The sequence below is a fragment of the Pongo pygmaeus genome, chromosome 14, assembly GCF_028885625.2.
Source record: "Pongo pygmaeus isolate AG05252 chromosome 14, NHGRI_mPonPyg2-v2.0_pri, whole genome shotgun sequence".
Classification (NCBI taxonomy): domain Eukaryota; kingdom Metazoa; phylum Chordata; class Mammalia; order Primates; family Hominidae; genus Pongo; species Pongo pygmaeus.
The window spans coordinates 122,666,850-122,688,548 of record NC_072387.2 but is presented as its reverse complement, the minus strand read 5'-3'; the positions used below and the strand labels follow the sequence as shown (position 1 = coordinate 122,688,548).

At 52.0% G+C, this 21,699-nt stretch overlaps 1 protein-coding gene and 1 long non-coding RNA gene across 13 annotated transcripts in view; one reads left to right on the top strand and one right to left on the bottom strand.

Moving 5' to 3' along the window:
- ATP11A (ATPase phospholipid transporting 11A) overlaps positions 1-17,416 on the bottom strand; it is a 199,689-nt gene extending 182,273 nt beyond the window's left edge. For 7 of the 12 annotated variants that reach the window (XM_063651174.1, XM_063651175.1, XM_063651177.1 and 4 more), the window contains exon 1: positions 17,006-17,410. In XM_063651174.1, the coding sequence (XP_063507244.1) occupies positions 17,006-17,044 (39 nt within the window). In that variant the 5' untranslated portion in view covers positions 17,045-17,410. Of the gene's footprint in view, positions 1-17,005 lie in introns of all 12 variants that reach the window. The other 5 variants (XM_063651176.1, XM_054447021.2, XM_054447022.2 and 2 more) reach the window with 1 other exon arrangement.
- A 271-nt stretch (positions 17,417-17,687) lies between these two features.
- Positions 17,688-21,616, top strand: LOC134738081 (uncharacterized). The gene is made up of 4 exons (XR_010123622.1): positions 17,688-17,813; positions 18,602-18,690; positions 19,389-19,682; positions 20,713-21,616. It is a non-coding gene; the product is annotated as an uncharacterized LOC134738081 (long non-coding RNA).
- Positions 21,617-21,699: the final 83 nt, after the last annotated feature.

Genomic DNA, 21,699 nt, shown 5'->3' with positions numbered 1-21,699 from the left:
CTACATGCCATGTGCCTTCCATCCTTGCCCAGTCTCCAGGAGAGCCGGGGCGCCTGTACCTCTTGCTCCCCATAGAATCTTCAGCGCATACAGCAGCTGCTCAGTGCACGCGAGATGAACGTCAACTGCTGAGCACCCCCGTGTGCTGAGGACATCACACACCCTTCCCTACAAGAATCCCAGGGTTTCCCTCTGAGCACCCCCGTGTGCTGAGGACATGACACACCCTTCCCTACAAGAATCCCAGGGTTTCCCTCTGAGCACCCCCGTGTGCTGAGGACATGACACACCCTTCCCTACAAGAATCCCAGGGTTTCCCTCTGAGCACCCCCGTGTGCTGAGGACATGACACACCCTTCCCTACAAGAATCCCAGGGCTTCCCTCTGAGCACCCACGTGTGCTGAGGACATGACACACCCTTCCCTACAAGAATCCCAGGGCTTCCCTCTGAGCACCCCCGTGTGCTGAGGACATCACACACCCTTCCCTACAAGAATCCCAGGGTTTCCCTCTCTACGTGTCATTCGCTGCCGAGGGCCTGCACATTTTATTTCCACGTTACATCAGAGAAATGGTGAAAGGAGTTAAATAACATCAGAAATGAGGACAAAAGGAAACTCCAGCCACCATGACAGTCGCTCCAGCTTTCTTTTTATGTGCATTGCTTTCAGATTTATACCAAAGTCGTTTATTACTGAAAACAAAAAAGCACGTGTATACTTGATGGTTACCTAATATTTTAATGGTTTGTCTCCATTTATCTGAGTGAAATCACGTCACCTCACTGCACTTTCTAGAGAGAAAAGGAGATGCTGGTTATTCTACATGTGTATGAGGCATTTTATCGGAAAGTAAAGGAGAACCTGTGGTCCCATTTGCCTGCAAACCTCCCATCCCCCACACCAGGGGTCCTGCTGGGGTCTGAAAGCCATTTCCACATCTTCGTGGGCAGTCTGAGACCTTGGAAAACCACACCAAAATCTAGATGGCATTCTACTGGCAGGACTTCATTGTCCCTAATCCTTTGCTGAAAATAGGTTGGAGGAAATCCTCTTTTCTCTGAAGCAGGAGATTATTTATTTAGGCAGCCGCTTCCTTCCCAGGCAATGGTGAGCAACAAAGCCAGAAAGAATGAAGGAGATGCGTGAGCTGCTCCTGTACCTGAGCAGGTACAGAGAGTGGGGGACACCCCCAGCCCATCTCAGACTCAGGCGAGCTGCTCCTGTACTTGAGCAAGTACAGAGGGAGGGGGACACCCCCCAGCCCATCTCAGACTCTCACGTGCCCCAGATACAAACCTGAGACGCACGCCGCAGTCAGAGCCTCGCCTCCCACAGACATTTCCAGATAAGACAACGCGGGGGCAGAGCAGCCACTGTGGCCTTGGGCTCCCAAGAGCATCAAAACCATTTATGGTTTCTGCTGAGTGCTGGAGCCACTTGGCCTTGCATTTTCAGTCAAAGAGAGTGCAAAGTACCCAGAATTCTTCCAAAAATCACCAGAGGCCACCCTAACTACCGAATGAGAGGAGTCGTGACCTATGATCATCTCTGAGTTGCGCATACGACAACTGGGCAGGTACTTAATGGATGGTAAAGACCTTTGATTATTTAAAAAGACACTAACCCAGAAAGGTGGACGACAGCTGGCTTGGGAACTCACTGCTTGCCTTGGGAACCCACATAGTGGCTGATGTGTGGGTGGTGTGGCACTGGAGCCGTCCCGTGACTCCCCCGCCTTGGACAGCAGGGACCAACGTGTCCTGTTGTTCTAACTTGCATTTCAAGTGCACCTTCCAACTAGCACAGTCCAATTTTGTCAACGGTAAGACGTCATCCTCCACACACGCAGGTGAACAGAGTATGGGCTCCAAAAAGCAATTCCATTTACTGGAAGAACTAGATCATGATCCAGCAGCCTCCGAGTTTACTGAGCAGACAGGCCCAATCCCGTTTTGTGATGTAAACCCTAACATCTGTCTTGTCAATAAGCCAGATGCTGTGTGTTTGGATTGTAATGCAAAAACCAAAACAATACGTTATAGCATTGTTTTAATACCAACCACTTCTCCCCTACCAGCCTTCTCCAGGGGGAAAAAAAAAGCAAAAAGAAGATATAAATACACAGAACCTTAGATCTGAACCAACCACGGGAACTGCGATCTGTTACATCTAAGAAGGGTCAAATTACCTAACTTTGTTCCACAACTTAAAAAATAACCCATTCTCACTAAGTAACTATGTTGTGTCTTTCCAGACTTCGTGGAACATGCTTCTGTCATCTATTTCATAAAGCAACAGACAAGGCGTAATGTGTTTTTCTGACTGTCCTCTTTACCATTTCCCATCCGTCTGAATATTCGCCATCTAAATAGTGCCTCGGTCACCAGGACACTGCTGTGGGCTGAACTGTGATCCCCTCAAAAATCTCATATTGAAGCCCTAACCCCTGATGTGATTGGACCTGAAGATTGGGCCTTTACAAGGTACTTAAGACTAGATGAGGTCATGAGGTCTGTGTCCTAATCAGACAGGATTGGTGTGTGGTTACGAAGAGGAAGAGAGAGAGTTCTCTCTCCCCCTCTGGGAGGACACAGCCATCTGCCCCCCCCCCCCCGGAGGGCCCCTCACCAGACCTCGCCATGTGGACACCCTGATCTGATTTCCAGCCTCAAGAGCTACAAGAAATAAATTTCTGTTGCGTAAACCATGCAGCCTGCAGTATTCTGTTACAGCAGCTGACCTCTCTGAGACACACGCAATACCTGTTCAGCTCCACACTAAGATGCTAGGTGCTTAAATAACAATAAAACCATTTAAGTTTGTAATCTCAGCAACAAGCATCTCAGAGAATCATGTCGTAAACAATGTATCAGTTTTTCATAATGAAAATTATTCATTGCATAGTCACATTCTTAGCATCTGCTTTCTCAATCATCAAGCCTGTGTGTTAACATGATTCTCACTTCATAAACTCACTTTGCTGGTGAGACGCTGCGGAAAATGCCGGAACACAGCAAGGCCCTGAGCCACCGAGGCGGGGGCACTGCGAGACACACACACACTGCCCACTCTTCAAGCAAAGCCCTCAGACCCACGCCTCTGGCCGCCTTGCTCTCATGCACACGTGTTAGACAAGTTTAGTTATCGCTTTTGAAATCGAGTGGACCTGACAGGGGATAGATATCAGCAGGACGAAGAAAGCCCTGAGAGATGAGCCTGTCTCACAGAGATAGAAGCCCGGCCAAGGCCACCCAGAGAGATGCACACACAACACAGCAGACAGAAGGGACAAGGAGCCCACAGAATACAAGAACCCTCCCTGGCACATTGGGCCCTAGGCCTGGCCACCTGAGGGCAGAGGGAGACACCACCACGCACCCCGTGTGCACATCTTCCGAGGCTCTGCTTCCCACTGGAACAGGCGGGGGGCAGGGCGGGGGGCCTCCGTGTGGTTGCTAAGGTGTCTGTACTTACAGGGGTTTTTTTTTTTTTTTTTTTGAGACAGAATCTCACTGTGTTGCCCAGGCTGGAGAGCAAAGGTGCGATCTCGGCTCACTGCAACCTCTGCCTCCTAGGTTCAAGCGATTCTCCTGCCTCAGCCTCCCGAGTAGGTGGGATTACAGGTGCACATCACCACGCCCAGCTAATTTTTATATTTGTAGTAGAGACAGGATTTCTCCATGTTGGCCAGGCTGGTCTCGAACTCCTGACCTCAGGTGATCCACCCGCTTCGGCCTCCCAAAGTGCTGGGATTACAGGCATGAGCCACCGCACCAGGCTGTACTTATGAGTGTTTTTGCACACTCTGTGACAAGAGGAGGAATTGCTACTAGCAACGCCTGTCTCCATCCATCTCCTTAGGCATGTGTGCACTCATGAACCACCAGCTGGATAACCGCAGGCCCCGTCCACAGGACGCCGAGACACAAGCACAGTGCCAGGGGTAACACTTGGAGGAAAAGGGTGACACGGAACCTACTCACACCTTGGTCCATTGCTGGGCTTATAAATGTGCTGACAGACAATTTTTTTTTTTTTTTGAGACGGAGACGGGCTCCGTCGCCCAGACTGGAGTGCAATGGCGCGATCTCCACTCACTGCAAGCTCTGCCTCCCTGGTTCACGCCACTCTCCTGCCTCGGCCTCCCAAGTAGCTGGGACTACAGAGCCTGCCACCACGCCCAGCTAATTTTTTTGTATTTTTAGTAGAGACAGGGTTTCACTGTGTTAGCCAGGATGGTCTCAATCTCCTGACCTCGTGATCCGCCTGCCTCGGCCTCCCAAAGTGCTGGGATTACAGGTGTGAGCCACTGCACCTGGCCCTGACAGATAATTTTTTATAGGAAAAAAATCAGTGTGCTGAATATCCACTGTGGACCAGATCTTCCTCTGGGCACTTCCTTCAACATCTCTGGGATTCTCGGCATTTCAAAGGTCAGGGGAACTTGGTAAGTTTTCCCTCAAAGGGTAGAAGATTATTCCTGTATTCTATAACCTTTTAATCTTTAAGTCAAAACTAAACACAGCTTGACTGCCAAACTCCAGACACTGCCAAGATGCCTGGAAGTTAGTAGCCGTGCCTGAGCCTAACTGATGAGCACGCAGCAACAATATCTAATGCACCTGTAACTACCAGGCAACCTCCCAGTGTTCTCCTCCTGGCTGGGATGGGTCGCTGTTGCAGGGGACACGGAGAAATCATGGTAGAAAGGACCAAGGAGACGGCCACAGGTGGACTCGAATTTCTGTGTATTCCACATATTTGGGTGCCACTCCCATTCTCAGGTGGCCGCCGGCCACTCGTGGCCCCCAACGTCCTCCTGAAAGGGCCGCAGCGACTTGGGGTCGGCTGATCCCTCAGCAGCTGAGCCAAGCCCAGCCTCTTCCCCACAGCACTAACGTGGAAGTCTCACTACTCAGAGATACAGACATAAGTGGGCGGGAGAAGCAGGTCCAAGCCCACGCCCGTGGGGATGGATTCAGGGGTAGTGGGGATGCTAGTGAACAACTGCCCTGGATGTGTGGCACGGGGACAAGTCCTGAAGCAGCTGGAAGCTCCTCAGGGCGAGGAGGGTGACAAGCAGAACGGGGCACATAGAGGGAGTTGCGGGCCCTGGGTTCAGGACCGCAGGGTGGAGTGGCCGTGGAACTTGCCGTCTAAGCTCAGACACTTCTGCGAGTGAAGGGGATGCTATGGATAATTATTAATGATGCGAGGACAACAGGCACGACCTGGGGCTGAACTGGGCCAGGAGGGCGTTTGCTCACCCTTCACAGGGTGCAGACCACACCAGGGAGAACAAGGTCAGAGTCAGGCAGAAAGGCCTGCACCCACCCACCACCCTCAGCACCCAGTGCCAATGAGACCCGGCTGCCCTGTCACAGGATGGCACGGTGCTCCTTCACAGGGCTGCTGTGAGGATCGAGCGAGGCTGTGGATACAACTCTTGGGGAAGGAAGGACCCGGCCTCCCAGACATGCCGGACGGCAGCCCCTTCTCTCTCTGGAGCAGGACCCGCCTGTCCCAGGCTGCCTCCCGGAGGTGCCCACAGCACGGACCACGGGTGCCTCTCATGCCAGCCTCTCCTGCCCTTCCCGTATTGGGGGTGAGCACACTAAGGACAGAGATGCCTTGCCAGGCTGCACGCTCTTTACATTGTTGTTGAACGTGTAATTTCCATCCTTGTTGAATGCATAATTCAACCAATTATGCCTTTGATCAAATCGTTTTTTTCACATGTAACAAACCTTCTCTTTAAAATCTTTTATCTTCCTACCAGGAAAAATGATCTTATTTTCGTTCCCTTTCCAAGCCAAAAAAAAAAAAAAATTACCTTTGTCACATGAGATGTGACAAAAATTGGCAGCACTTTCCTGAGATATTTTTACAGCACTTTACAATGTGTTACATTGAAAAGCGTATGAAAAGTGTAATTTCATTGTATGAAATTACAAGGTTATTTTCCTGTCCATTAATAAAGATTCATTTGATCCTCACCACCCAGGACAGGGGAGACAGCAAAGGGCATGAGTTTCATTTTACAGCTGCTTCTGGAGGCGACATGAATGGCTCAGAGTAGAGCCAGGTGGGACACAGGCTCCCTGGCAGGAGGCTGCACAGGGGCCCAGTGTAGACCATCGTCCAGCCAAAGCACACGCGGATAAGGTGCTGGCAGGCTCAGCCTCCACTAATGACATCATCTGTGAAATGTGCTCCTTCCAACTCAGCAGAAGTAACAGGAACAGAAGTTAAAACCCTTCTTGCCCGCGGCAACCTGTCTTTGTTAAAATGTTTGCACATAAGGCACACACACTGTACTGTGCAGAGTTCACAACGGACCACCAACGCCAAGCGCAGCCAGCTGATGTCCTTCAACTCTGCAGCCACAGCCGGGGGAAATTTTGATACCAAATGATGTGTGACATAATACCACCTCCCAGGAAAAAGTGACTTATTTTACCGTCTCAATTGCAAACTTCTAATATGCCTTCCAAGAAGTGATCTGGTTCTGAAAGCCACAAAAAAATAAAAACCACAGAAACATGGGAAACATTTTGCCAAACAGGGGTAGAGGGTAGTTACTTAAACACGTTCAGAGTAAGAATTTGAAAATATATTCACCTAAGTGGTCTTTATCCTTGAGAATAACTAACTCATCTGAGTTGAGTGACAGAAAAACTGTAAGGAAAGGCACTTGCAAATAAGTGAAAATATGTCACTAACAAATTTCTGAATGTGAACACAAGTCACATTTGAAAGAACGACTTACACAATCTTTATTCATAGAAAAATCAGTTTCTTCCCACTCTACTTTGAAAATGGAGAACAATATTTAAAGGACTGGTTTAAAGACCAGGTACGGTGGCTCACACCTGTAATGCCAGTACTTTGGGAGGCCGAGGCAGATGGATCATTTGAGGTCAGGAGTTTGAGACCAGCCTGGCCAACATAGCAAAACCCTGTCTCTACTAAAAATACAAATTAAAAAACGAGCCAGGTGTGGTGGCAGGCGCCTGTAATCCAAGCTACCTAGGAGGCTGAGGCACGAGAATCGCTTGAACCCAAGAAGTAGAGGTTGCACTGAGCTGAGATAGCGTCACTGCACCCACTCCAGCCTGGGTGACAGAGTGAGACCTTGTCTCAAAAATAAATAAATATAAATAAAGATTGGTTTAAAGAGGCAACTAATGATTAATCTGCCCAAAGGGTTCACACATCAACCCTGGTTACAAAGGTAAAAGATGGCAGAGAAAGCCTAAAATTCCGTCTCTTGACTCCCAGCCTGATGTCCCAGCATCCCTGCATGAGTGAGCCACATCACCCTCTCTCAGTTCCGGCTGCCAGGGCTTCCTTCTCAGGATATGTAATAAGGAGAAAGCTCTCCGGCTCTGCTGCAATTACAGCTGTGGTGAATTACAAACAAACACACCACGGGACAAAAGCACGCGGCAGCTAAGGCACCATTAGGTAACTCGCAAAAACAACCCAGCAGTTTTCTTTAGGCTCTGCAAGTCTCAACCAAACCAGAAAAGCCTGTGTCCTCCTTGGGATGGGGTGGGGTGGTCTCAGGCTTCGACGCAGCAGTGATGCGCCCAGCAACTCAGGCCAGTGGAGAGCACCAACCCTCCCCAAGTGGCCGTCGCTCCAGCAGAAGCGGTCCTCGGGAAACCAGTAGGCCAGGAGTCACAAGACTTCCAAAAAAGTGGGGAAATGTGGGGATGTATGTGCGGTCCTCTGCGTTCAAATCTCAGCAAGAAGTTCAAATTGTATCGAGGCTGCTGAGTGCGCCCGTGCAGCCACATCAGAGGAGCCTGCCTGTCCCAGGACAGGAGTCTTAACTTTAGCAGGGGCAGGGGCTCCCTTGAGAATCTAACAAAATTGGGAAACGCCTGCCTGGAAAGCAAAGGTCCTGCATGCCAGAGGTTGGCATGTTGTTTCCAGGGATCAGAGTCTAGTTCTTAAGAACTCATCATTTTAAAATGAAAGTAGTTTTAGGGCTGGGTGTGGTGGCACATACCTGCAATCCCAATACTTTGGGAGGCGGAGGTGGGTGGATCATCTGAGGTCAGGAGTTCGACACCAGCCTGGCCAACATGGTGAAACCCCATCTCTACTAAAAAAAAAAAAAAAAAAAAAAAAAAAATACAAAAATTAGCCGGGCGTCGTGGCACAAATCCCAGCTACTCAGGAGTCTGAGGCAGGAGAACTGCTTGCACCTGGGAGGCAGAGGTTGCAGTGAGCCAAGATCAAGCCACTGCACTCCAGCCTAAGCAACACAGACTCTGTCTCAGAAATAAAAAATAAAATAAATAGTTTTAAAACTATGAGGAGGCCCTCAGAACTCTGGCTCTGGACACCAGGCTCCGGGGACAGGGCACTGCGGCTGCTCCCCCTGAATTCCCTTCCGAATCGCCAAGGACAACCTCTTCACCACTGTGATTAACACTAATGACCTGGGGCCTCGGTGTTGGCCCAGCAGCTGTTTTCTGCGTGGCTTTTCTGTGCCAGGAACGTTCTAGGCACATGGGTGACACTGGAACATGGAAATGAACACGGCTGGGTGGCGTGTAGCGGGCAGTGGACGCCTCTTCCTGGGACAAGGGTGTTGATGGAGCGGGAAGAAAGGTCACTAGGAGCCCAGCGTGGCCCTGGGGAAGGCAGAGGCCAGCACGGGAGCCCACCGAGGGGCGGCCAGCCCACAGGACGCCGCAGGAAGCAGCCCACGGAAGGCCCCAGGGCTCCCAGAGGCTGCTGCGTGGGCCGCCCCTCAGCCTGGACACGCAAGCACCCACGTGGCCAGGCCCTCACCTCGTCCACCCTGCCACCCTGCACGCAAGCACTGCGCCTCACACATCCTCCACCCGCCTCATCTACCCGCCAGCCTGCGCATGCACCGCGTCCAACCCCACTCTCTTTTTCTCAGCACCGTCGCCTGCGGTACACCCCAACACTCACTGTGGTGGTTTCCTGTGGGCCTCCCCCTATTCCAAGGGGGCCCCAGAGGGATGGGACTTGGGTCTCCGTCCTTCCTGGCTCACTGGCGTGTCTCTGAGCACACAGGCGCACTCGCTAACTGCGGCTGGGATCACATAAGCCCCACGGAGTCGCTGAGGTGGAGGGCAACGGCAGAGAGGGGCCCGGGGGAGGTGGGCCTGGGGGTGACGGAGACCTTGGTAAGGGAACTCCCCGCGGTAGGGACAGAAGAAACAGGAGAAGGAAGGACGGGTCAGCTACACGGGGCAACCTGCTAAAAAAACGGTAGCTGGAAGTCAAAAAATGAGCAGGGTGGCAGTTGGGAAATGTGGGGTCTAAAATGGTGCCAACAGCAGGACGGCAAGCAGCAGGGCAAACAGTGTCACTCAGAGAGGGAGAAAGATGGGGCCGGAGCACACACGGGACTGGACTTTGGCAGAACTGGTCACTCGCCCCAACCGGAGGAGGCAAGGGCAGAGGCAGAAAGGCTGCTGGGCGTGGCAGGGGCGTTCCCGCCAGTGACCACCGCTCTCCCTGGGAGAGCAGGGCAAGGTCACCCACTCTCCACATGAAGAGGAGGGTGGGGAGAAGGTTCCGGAAAGCCCAAGGTGAGACGCAGTCTCCTTAAGAAGCCCAGAAGCATGGATGGTGATGCAGCCGCAGATCCATGTGCGCAACAAATACGCCCCGTGCACTGGGCACCCAGCGTACACGAGCACCGTGACCTGTCCCGTCACTGCACAGACCCACCAGGTGGGCACCATCATAGTCCCCACCTTGCAGATGGGGCACCAAGCGTACAGGGGGCAACCAACTTGCCAAGGCCGCGCAGCTGTCAGCCGAGACGGAACTTGAATGTGGGTCTGTCAGACTCCGATACCTAACCTCGTCACCTCTGGGATGTACCATTTTGTTCTTCTCAGATAATAATATCCAAGTGAAAGAGAAAATCATCCCTTATCTGATCTTCTTGAATTTCTACTCTGTAAAACTTGCTTGCTATTGATTTTCACTGCAAATAAATAGCATTTTTACCAGCATTTAACTTGGTTAAAAAAACATTTATAAGTCTGGGACTTGAGAATCTTTTATTAACCCTATTTCTATTGAACACAAGCACCAGAGAACAATTTGTATTTTGGGTTTCAGGGCTTAATACATCTGTAAATAGAGGATTTCATGTGCAGTTAAGCAACTATGTATTTTTGTTCATGGATTCAACACAATTTTAACTAATTGTAAACTGAAGACAGTGTTCCCATTCCTAGAAATTTAACTGACTATAGCCAAACCTAATAATACAAACTTTTGTCCCTCTGGGTTATTAAATTCACTCCCTGGCAAGAAATAAAAGCACCTCAAGATGCTTGTTCCTAATAAGCAGATATTCAACAGGGCTCCAAAAAGCAATGATTCAACCTTTGTGTAGACACAAAGGTGAAATTATGCATCTGGGCAGACTACTTTAGAATGTCCAGGTGGAAGACACGAGGCCCTGAAGACACGAAGGGTGCTTGGTGAATTCGTGTGATGAGCTGCCTGGTTAAACATTTGTTAATTATGAACACTTTACGAGTCTGTACTGCAGGCTTGCCACCACACTGCTGGAGACAGATTATTAGTCTTGGATTCTATGCCTCAGGATTCACTTATTTCAAATACCTGAAGACCTTGGCAGCTAAAGCAGCTTAACTTAGTGCTCCTGTGGTGTAGACTCCAGCAGCTGAACAACTGCAAGGCCCCACTGGATCGTCTAATCCTGGATTAGGAAAAGAAACTCCAAAATTATGTGGCATTTCTGAAGTTTTAAAACAGGGGCTGGCATAACTGAGTTAAATAAATAAATCTGTCTTTCAGAAGGGGCAACCTCACAGTTGAACACTGATGTTCACATTATACACTATTCGGTAATAAATAAAAGAAGCAGATATGTATGCACGCATATAAATAGCTGGACTTTCTAGAAGGTTTAACACACTCTAATATAGCACTGCTTGAAGTTTTCGGGAAGCAAAAATGTTTATTTTTCTCTTAGAAAAAACTTATAACAGTTTGTGTTGAAAGTAATTATCTACTGTCAGCAAGGAAAGCCTTTAGATCTTTCAATGTTTTCTATCTTAGAAGGTTAGAAATATGTTAAGAAGCAAGAATGGTAAGGTAGAAACAAGCAGAAGCTTTGACAGGCAAAAGAACAAAACTAACAAGGAATATCTGGGCTGAATCATTGAAAAAAGATTATAGGACTATAACAAGACTGAGTTATTGACCCACAGAACTCTGAAGAAAAATCAAATGCCCTACATAGAGGCATGGAAGGGAAGAGGGAGGGAAGCGTCCTGCCCGGGCCGGGATGCTCAGCCTTACAGAGATGGAGGGCTGTTTTACCACAGCGTTGTAAAGCTTTCTGAATCCTACCTGAGCTCCACACCATGCTCAGTGTCAGGGTGCCCGGTTTACCTCTCCTGCAACTCACGATGCCAGCAGGCCGGGACCCACGGGTAGCTGAGCAGCAGAACTGGCAGCCCATAGGTTTGCTCTCTCCCCAGCCAACCCTACCCAGGGACTCAGCTATGTTAACAGCCAGGCATGACAAACGGACTGAGAGCTTCCCCATTCTTGGCTCTCCACCCAGATTACCTCATTCAACCCTCACAATAGCTATGAAATGAGTACTGCTCTTACCCTCAAAGGAGAAAACTGAGGCATAAGGAATTAAGCCACTTGCCCAAGGCCACATGGCTAAGAAGGGCACGGAGGCTCCCACTCAGCATTCAGGCCACTGCCCAGAGAGTATCTAAGAAAAGTATCTAAGCTACCTGCTGAGGCTGCCCTGGTTTCTCTCGTAACTTAAACTACCTGAATCGGTGTTGCCCACCTTACAACTCTGAAGAGGAAATGGAACTAGCTCTCCATCCACGCTGTTAAAAATACTCTTATTTATTTTGAGACGAGTTTCGCTCTTGTTGCCCAGGCTGGAGTGCAATGGTGCGATCTCAGCTCACTGCAACCTCCGCCTTCTGTGCTCAAGCAATTCTCCTGCCTCAGCCTTCTGAGTAGCTGGGATTACAGGCACCCGCCACCACGCCCGGCTAATTTTTTGTATTTTTAGTAGAGATGGGGTTTCACCATGTTAGCCAGCTTGGTCTTGAACTCCTGATGTCAGGCGATCCACCCACCTCGGCCTCCCAAAGTGCTGGGATTACAGGCGTGAGCCACCGCGCCCGGCCTAAAAGTGCTTTTAAAGTGTTACATCATGGAGATCAAACTACCCCATGGCACATGCGCTACCCCATGGCTCATATGCTACCCCACAGCACATACACTACTCCACAATACACACGCCACTCCACGGCACACACGCTACACCAAGGCCCCCACAGCACATACACCACTCCACAATACACACGCCACTCCACGGCACACACGCTACCCCACGGCCCCCACAGCACATACACCACTCCACAATACACACGCCAGTCCACGGCACACACGCTACCCAACCACTCCCACAGCACATACACTACCCCACAATACACACGCCAGTCCACGGCACACACGCTACCCCACGGCCCCCACAGCACATACACCACTCCACAATACACACGCCACTCCACGGCACACACGCTACCCCACGGCCCCCACAGCACATACACCACTCCACAATACACACGCCAGTCAGTCCACGGCACACACGCTACCCCACGGCCCCCACAGCACATACACCACTCCACAATACACACGCCAGTCCACGGCACACACGCTACCCCACGGCCCCCACAGCACATACACCACTCCACAATACACACGCCAGTCCACGGCACACACGCTACCCCACGGCCCCCACAGCACATACACCACTCCACAATACACACGCCAGTCCACGGCACACACGCTACCCCACGGCCCCCACAGCACATACACCACTCCACAATACACACGCCAGTCCACGGCACACACGCTACCCCACGGCCCCCACAGCACATACACCACTCCACAATACACACGCCAGTCCACGGCACACACGCTACCCCACGGCCCCCACAGCACATACACCACTCCACAATACACACGCCAGTCAGTCCACGGCACACACGCTACCCCACGGCCCCCACAGCACATACACCACTCCACAATACACACGCCAGTCCACGGCACACACGCTACCCCACGGCCCCCACAGCACATACACTACTCCACAATACACACGCCAGTCCACGGCACACACGCTACCCCACGGCCCCCACAGCACATACACTACTCCACAATACACACGCCAGGCAGTCCACGGCACACACGCTACCCCACGGCCCCCACAGCACATACACTACTCCACAATACATGCGCCAGGCAGTCCATGGCACACACGCTACCCCACAGCCCCCACAGCACATACACTACTCCACAATACATACGCCAGTTAGTCCACGGCACACACGCTACCCCACGGCCCCCACAGCACATACACTACCCCACAGCACACACGCTCTCCACCCCGTCCCCTCCCCCCGTACCCACAGCACATACATCACCCCACAGAGCATACACCACCTCACGCCCCCCACAGCACATACATCACCCTACGGAGCATACACTACCCCACGGCACACACGCTTTCCCCCACGCCCGCCAGAGCACATACATCACTCCAGGGAGCATACACTATCCCAGGGCACACATGCTCTCCCCCCGACCCTCCCTGCACCCACAGCACATACACCACCCCACGGCACACACATTCTCCACCCCATCCCCTCCCCCTGCACCCACAGCACATACATCACCCCATAGAGCATACACCACCCCATGGCACACACGCTCTCCCCTATAACCCCCACAGCACATACATCACCCTAGGGAGCATACACTACCCCACAGCACATACACTACCCCACGACACACACGCTTTTCCCCGCGTCCCCCAGAGCACATACATCATCCCAGGGAGCATACACTACCCCACAGCACATACACTACCCCACGACACACACGCTTTTCCCCGCGCCCCCCAGAGCATATACATCATCCCAGGGAGCATACACTACCCCACAGCACATACACTACCCCACGACACACACGCTTTTCCCCGCGCCCCCCAGAGCGCATACATCATCCCAGGGAGCATACACTACCCCACAGCACATACACTACCCCACGACACACACGCTTTTCCCCGCGCCCCCCAGAGCACATACATCATCCCAGGGAGCATACACTACCCCATAAGCACAAGCACTCCTCATGGTATACAAATACGGCACCATTTACAAATACAAAATATCTCTGCATGGCTCCTGTCCATCCAAACACCCAAACCACCAGTAACACACAGTGTGGAGTACCCTGGCTACCCTGGCCTAACCTTCATCTGTTCGCTCACTCATTTGCCTCTGCTATCTCTCGAGTTAATCCACAATAAAATGCCTACAGCAATGTTTTCCAAGCACTTCTTTATCTTTTAGCCACCCTCACACATCAGAAGGAGCTGGAAAGCTTTCTTTGTCCCAGGAATTCTGACTATGTGGAAACCAAGAAGGAACAGGGCCTATTTATCTATCCTTTTAACAAAGTCAGTCACATAAGGAAACCATGAGGAAATACGAGTATTCAATCCCAGACTCTTTCTTCTGTAGCAAAAGGAAATATAATTTAGTCCTACATAGTGGACGATAACGAAATTACAAGAAAACAGATCATGACTGTTTCTGGAAAAAGTCAAATTAGTTTAATACCACAGACATGAACTTAAAATGATAGAGATGAATGGCTCTGTGTGTAAATATGGGTGAGGTAGCCAGATGAATACACTGCAAAAAACACATGTGGAATGAGAAAAACAGAAATAATACTATCCCACAACTCGTATTCCCGAGACGTTATCCAATAATGTATACGCTGGAAAAGTTCACTAAAGAACATTTACCCCTTAAATTAAAAGAAAACGTGATGCCATAAGCGTAATAATACAGCAAAGGGGAATTAAAAATGCTAGCTACGCAAACATATAGATCTATATAACAGAAAACAGCTGAAGGCCTGGAGAAAGGGAGTCAAGCATCAAAATTGGACGTCTGTCTGTCCCCCTCCCAAGATGAAGGGGTCAGGAACTGGCTGGGAAGGGGGGATTCTCCAAAGGGTTAGCCGGGCTGGCCCATCCATCTCTCATTTCTATGGAAAGAGACTGCACATTAGCCCCACAACGTGACCCTCTTTTTTAACACTGAGTGTTAGAAGGGAACGGAATAAACTGGGAATACTGCAGGCAAAGTGAATGTTATTAGTCCCTTCCCTCTTCCATTTCGCTCGAAGGAAACAAAGCAGGAAAATAAGTTGTCTAGGGACCCACACTTCTGAGCGACACAACTGAGAACAGAAGCTTCCGCCCAATAAAGCATTTCTCTTACACTGCAGGTTACCTACAGTCACTGTGATTGGGTCTTCTATAGCGTTACCACAGTGAAACACAGGTTTACCACTCACATTAGGATTTGAACTGGGGGCTCGAGCACCATTGAGGGAGTAACACAAGGCTCCTGGAGCCAAGCCTTTCAAGATCTAGCATCGGAATCATCAGAATCACCAGGGGTGAGTTCTCTCCACTTAAGTAAATCAGGCTGACCTTCCTAAGGCTTCCCCGAGATCAGGAAACAATGTAAGGTGCACTCAAGTCTCCTTGACTCTCCGAGGTTTTTGGTTAATAAATAAATCCGGGGGAAAGCATTGATCTGGCATCCCCCACTGAAAAGAAACTTACCTATCTTTGGCCAAGGTCTCCTATTTAAAGAAAGCTCATAAGTATGAAAGGCTGCCTGAGGTAATTCCTATGCCAGGAAAGAACAAAGTTCCCATAATACTGCCCTCTCTAGTATCAAACCCGGTGCATGCGACTTCTCGAACCTGTGACTGACCACTGACCGCCAGCCTCTATGGAACAATGAAGCCTCTTGTGCAAGACAGTGGCAGGAAACGCTGTGCTTGGGACAGTTTTCTTCCTCTCCTACACACACCTTTTTTTTTTTTTTTTTTTTTTTTGAGACGGAGTCTCGCTCTGTCACCCAGGTTGGAGTGCAGTGGCTCGATCTCGGCTCACTGCAACCACCGCCTCCCGGGTTCAAGCGATTCTCCTGCCTCAGCCTCCTGAGTAGCTGGGATCACAGGCGCCCACCACCACGCCCGGCTAATTTTCGTATTTTTTAGCAGAGACGGGGTTTCACCATGTCGGTCAGGCTGGTCTCAAAATTCTGACCTCGTGATCCGCCCGCCTCGGCCTCCCAAAGTGCTGGGATTACAGGCGTGAGCCACCGCGCCGGGCCACACACCCCTTTTTACACCTAACGCCAGGGATTCCGGTTTCCCCTCCTCTGGTGTAAAACAAAATCAACTTTTCCCCTTCCGCGTCTTCCCTCCTGAGCTCTTCACTTGCTTATCACTGAAGGGGCAGATTCCAGAGGATCCCAAGAAGACCCCGGACTTCTGATCTAATTGGTTACTTTAAGGTAAAAAATAAAAAGATTCCAAACTCCGCTTCTGAATCCCCCAGGGGTGTTAAAGAACAAACACAATTGCTAGCTTTTTCTGCAGAAGTGTAACGTTTCCTCCCAATCCCTTAATCTTACACACACGGCTGCGCGGAAGCCGCATCTGAAGGTTCCTCCCCGGACCCGGGCCCCGGTGGGGTCGAAGTTGGCTCTCTCCCGGCGCCCGGTCCGCCGGGACAGCTGGAACCCCAGCCAGCTTCTCCGAGGGACCCCCAGGGCGCTGAGGGCTGGAAGGGGGCGCGAGGCGGCCGCGGCCAGGGAGCAGGTGGCCGCCTGGGGCGGGGGCCCCGCGCTGTGCCCACCTAGACCCCGTCGGAAGCCCCAGGGTGTCAACTCCGAGGCCCCTCCCCAGCACCCCGCTCGTCCCCGGGGGCGGTCAGCGTCCCAGACATTGGAGCCCTCCCGGGACTGGACCGGCCACAGGGTCCGGGCTGCGAGGCCGGCCCGCGTCTGCCTGGTCCCCGGGTCCCCCAGCCCGCGCCGGGAGCACTCACGTATCTGTGCACGAGCGTCCGCACGAGGCTGCAGTCCATGGCTCCTCCGGCCGCTCCCGCTCCGCCGTTCAGCGCCCCCGCGCCCGGCTCGGCGCGCCCATGGGCTCCGGGGTACTAGTGCGGCCGCGCCCCCCGCTCCGGTCACGGCCTCGGCGCGCCGGGCGGTGCAGGGGGCGGCCGCGGCCCCTCCGCGCTCATGCCCGGCCCGGCCGGCGAATGCTGGGTCCGCGGCCCCGCGCGTCGGCCCCTGCTCCACTGGCGGCAAGGCTGCTGCTCGGGGCCGCGCGCGCGCTCTGGCGCCTTCTCTCTCCCCGTCGGTCCGCCCGCTCGGTTGGGCTCGGCTGGAGCACCCCGGCCGCGGCGGAGCCTGCGCTCTGCTCCTCCCGAGTCTCCTCCTCCCCGGCCCGCCGCCCTCTGGAGCCTCCGGGCCCCGCTGGCTCCTGCCCCTGCTCCGGGCGCGCACGTCACCGGCGCAAGTGAGCATGCGCCCCGCGGCCGCAGCCCCCGCCCGCCCCACGCCCACACCCGCGCTCGCACCCGCGCGCCAGCCCTGCCCCCTCGCGCCTCGGCCGTGGCCCCAGACCCTGGGGGCAGAGGGCAGAAAGCAGAGGTCAGAGGCCGCGGGGAGGAACCCCCTGTTGCTTCCGCCTCCCGGGGCGCAGGCGCGGGGCGCGGCGGGGAAGGGACTCAGCACTGGGGGAACCCGGAGTTTCAGCCAGGGTCCCAGGGCTTCCTTCCCGGGTTCCTGACGGAAAACTTTTCTCCTCCGCCCGGAAGCCTCGATGGGGCAGTGAGAACGCGGGGCGAGGTGGCAGTGTGGGAGGGGGCCGCGGGGAGAGAGCGGGAGTCCGGCTGGGTGGGAGATCTCCTAAGGCGAAGCTGGGTCTCGCCCCAGCGTGGCGCCACCCACCCGCAGGCTTTTCCCGCTCTGCAGGTGGAGAGACACAGGGACGCTCCTCAGGTGGCTGCCCCGGGCTGCCAGCCTGTCAGTGGGAGGGGAGAGTGCAGACAAGAGGCCCCTGGTTCCGAAACCCCTCTGTCCCTCTGTCCCCAAAGCTGCGACAGCAGAAGACACTTAGGCAGCCTGAGGGGTTGGTGAACCACAGAGGAGCTCAGCTTCGCCTGGTCTCCAGCTCACGGTGGCATGTCCTTAATGCTGCTGGCTTTGAACTGGACTGAGAACTGTTTACCACACAAACACCACCATTTCAATCCCAGAGAATGCCTGTTTTCCCTAGGGTGACCTGGCGGGGTAACACTTGTTCTCTAATTCCACGGTCAGCCTTGACCTAATTGAGGTACTTGACTTAATTGAGGTACTTGGTTTCCAACTTCCTGTCTTGCTGCCACAGATAATCACTGACGAAACCAAACAGGCAACACCATTTGGTGGCCTGTGGAGAACCCTGCACCGTCTGGGTCCTAGGAATGCAATTGAATATGAATGTTCTCCCGAGTGCTTGTGGAAGAGATGGTGTTGGCCACTTTTTAGACGAAGAGAAATGAGTACTAGTGAACGTTAATCATAGTGACTAAACAGTAAACGGGTCCCATTTGTTGTCGGCTAAAGCACCGATTCTTCATTTTCCATCCCAGCCTGTCCTGCTCCGGCCTGCCCTGTGCTCAGGAAGCTGGTGGTCCCCCTCAGTGGATCTTCACCCACAGGGACACCTGCTGCAGACCAGGTAGGAGAGAGGCAGGGGCCTCCTCCCCTCTCCTTCCTGGCCTGGCCCCACACCCGCCAGTGTTGGTTTCCCTCTGTGGCTACGATTCTTCCTGGGTGCCCTTTCCATTGCATAACTCCTGCAGGCTCTACGAACAGAACTTCTCCCCGCCCCCAAGCCTCTAAGGGTGAGACATGTTGCCGGTCTGCCATTGTTGCTGGTCCCTAAATAGCAGCACCCTTTGAAGAATCCTTGAACCATGACCGCACCGCAACAAACAGTCCTTCATCAAACTGGCTTCCAAATCCCCTCCCAAGAATTTCCTGCAAGAACCCTAACTGCTGGAGCCAGATTTTGACTAAGCTTCTATCTTGTAAACTGTGACTGTGGGATTGGGGTTGAGGCGCAATCAGAGGTTGTATAAGGCACTAGATCAAGGCTGCCTGTCTGTCAGGAGTATGCTTTATTCAGTGGTAAATGTGAATTGTTTTTCATTCTGTCGTGAATAGTCTTGGTTGCCAATGCAGCAGCCATGCCCTCTCTATCTTTGCTGGTTCAGGTATCCACTCTGTGTGGCTAAGGGTAAACTCTGTCTCTTGAGAAAATCTTGATAACTCCGTTTCTCTTTCCAACGATTGGCTTCAAACAAGCTCAAGTCAATGAGTCCCAACAGGAAGCCTGCTGGGGGTTGTCTGGCAAGGGTTTTCTCACTCCTACAGGAACATAAAGAGGAAATGCTCCTTTTTCCCTGGTGGATGTTGCATTCCCTGTCTGGATGCAATGCCTGGTGCTCCGCAGTCCTTTGCACCCACGAGAGAAGGTGGCCGGAAGAGCATCTTCACCCTGGGGTGGCCGCCTGGGAAGATGAGAAGAGCAGAAGTCCTTGGTGGCACAATCAGGCAATTCACCAAAATCCTGCTGCCCTCACCTGGAATTTCCTGCTATGAGAGACATCTCCGTTTAAACCACATGAGCTGGATTTTCTGTTTCTAACACATGTCAGCATCTTCACGGTAAATCTAAGAAAAAAAAATCAGGACTATTAAAAAACAAAGTCCAACTCACCCTGTGCTATGGTCTGAAAGTGTCCTCCCAAATTCACATGTGGAAACCTAATCCCAAATACCTAATCCCTAATCCCAAATATTAAGAGGTGGGGGCCTTGGGAGGTAATTAGGAATGGGATTAGTGCCCTTTAAAACTGAGGTTTTTGGGAGCCTGCTTGCCCTTTCTGCCATATGAAGATGCTTAGAAGAGGCCTTCTATGAGGCAGAGAACTTTTCTCAGATGCCAGATCTGCTGGGACCTTGATCTTGGATTTCTCAGCCTTCAGAATTGTGGGAAGCAAATTTCTGTATGTATGAATAGCCATCTAAAGGATTTTGTTACAGCAGCCTGAGCAGACTAAGACACCCTGTGAGTCAGTTATTTTTGACTGTGTCATGAGTGACCGCGAGTGCAGGAGCTGAAACAGCAGTGAGTGGGTTACCATTTCTCAGGACCCTGCGGAATTGGTGGGATGGTGCTTCTGCTCCACCTGTTGTTGGCTGGGATTGTCCTGCAGCTGCATTCTTCTGGGGGCTCAGCTGGGGCTGGAAGGTTCCTATGGCTCTAGTCACATAGCTGGGATCTCAGCTGGGGTGATAAAACACTGGGGGCAGGCCAGCCTTGCTGTCTCTCTCTCTGGCTTCTCATTATTCAGTGGTCTAGCCTGAGTTTCTTACATGGCAGCTCAGGAGGGTCAATGTGGATACTATACAGCCTGTAAGACCTGGGTTTGGAAGTCCGAGAATATGACTTCTACCATGTTCTACTGGTGAATATAAATTCCAAGGCCAGCCTAGATTCAAGGATAAGGACATAGATTTCACTCCTTGATGGGAGGGTCCCATGTACGGACAGGGATCCTTATGAGGGATTATGAGAACTCCTCCTAATCCTTATGAGGGATTATCATACAGAGAATTTATGGGGGATCATCTTTGGAAATAATCTACCATAGACTGACTAAACGATAACGTAACGTGTTGGTGCTCCTCATAGTGAGTTCAAAAGTGAAACGAATGCCAAAAACTCCAGGGCCTGCAAGTTTCTTCCTTCACATCCAAGCAGAAGGAGAGACTTCACAGTGATGGACCAGCTAAGTCATATGGCCACTCCTGCCCAGTCTGTCACGCGAGTAGCAGAGTCCCTGAGATGATCGGCTTAGGCCCGAGGTCGGTGCACATCACCAAACTGGTAAGTGTCCAAGGGGAATGAAATTGTCTTCGCCTCAAGTAACCAGGACCTACCCCTGACCCACTGCGAGCACAGCTGCTTCACAGTGCTGGAGGGATGGGATGAATGAGGAGGAAGCAACAGCTAGGAGGCCAACCTCAAGACTTGAAATTGTGGGTTTGCAAATGGGTGCTTCAGGTGACACCCTGGCCACACCCTCACCTACACACAGACTCATAAACACCTATCCTGCATTCCTCCCTCCACCTTTCTTTCCAAAGAAATCTTGGATTCTTTGGCCCCTAAGTGAAAAAAACTGGGGGGAAATAAGGGAGTGGGGACAAAAAAATGAGGTCTTCCTGTAAAGACAGTTCAGAAGAATTATTGCACCGAAACCTGAAATGACAAACCTAAAGCCAGAGCCAGCTGCTGTAGACACAGATCCAGGAAGTGTGAATCATTAATGAGTGTCATTTTGGTGCTAGAAAGAGCTATTACCTGAGGGCAGTGACTCAAGCTGGGCCTCCGAGGGCAAACAGCCTTGCTCCTCCAAGTTACTGGCCCATGCTGTGCACACGCGTGTCTTCAGTTGCTATCCCCACAGGTTCAGAATTACCTAGGTGACCACCTCCCCAGGGATTGGTCCTAAAGTTTTTTTTTCCTTTGAGACAGGGTCTTGCTCCGTCTCCCAGGCTGGAGTGCAATGGTGTGATCCAGGCTCATCACAACCTCCGACCCCCAGGTTCAAGCGATTTTACTGCCTCAGCCTCCCCAGTAGCTGGGATTACAGGCACCCACCACCACACCTGGCTA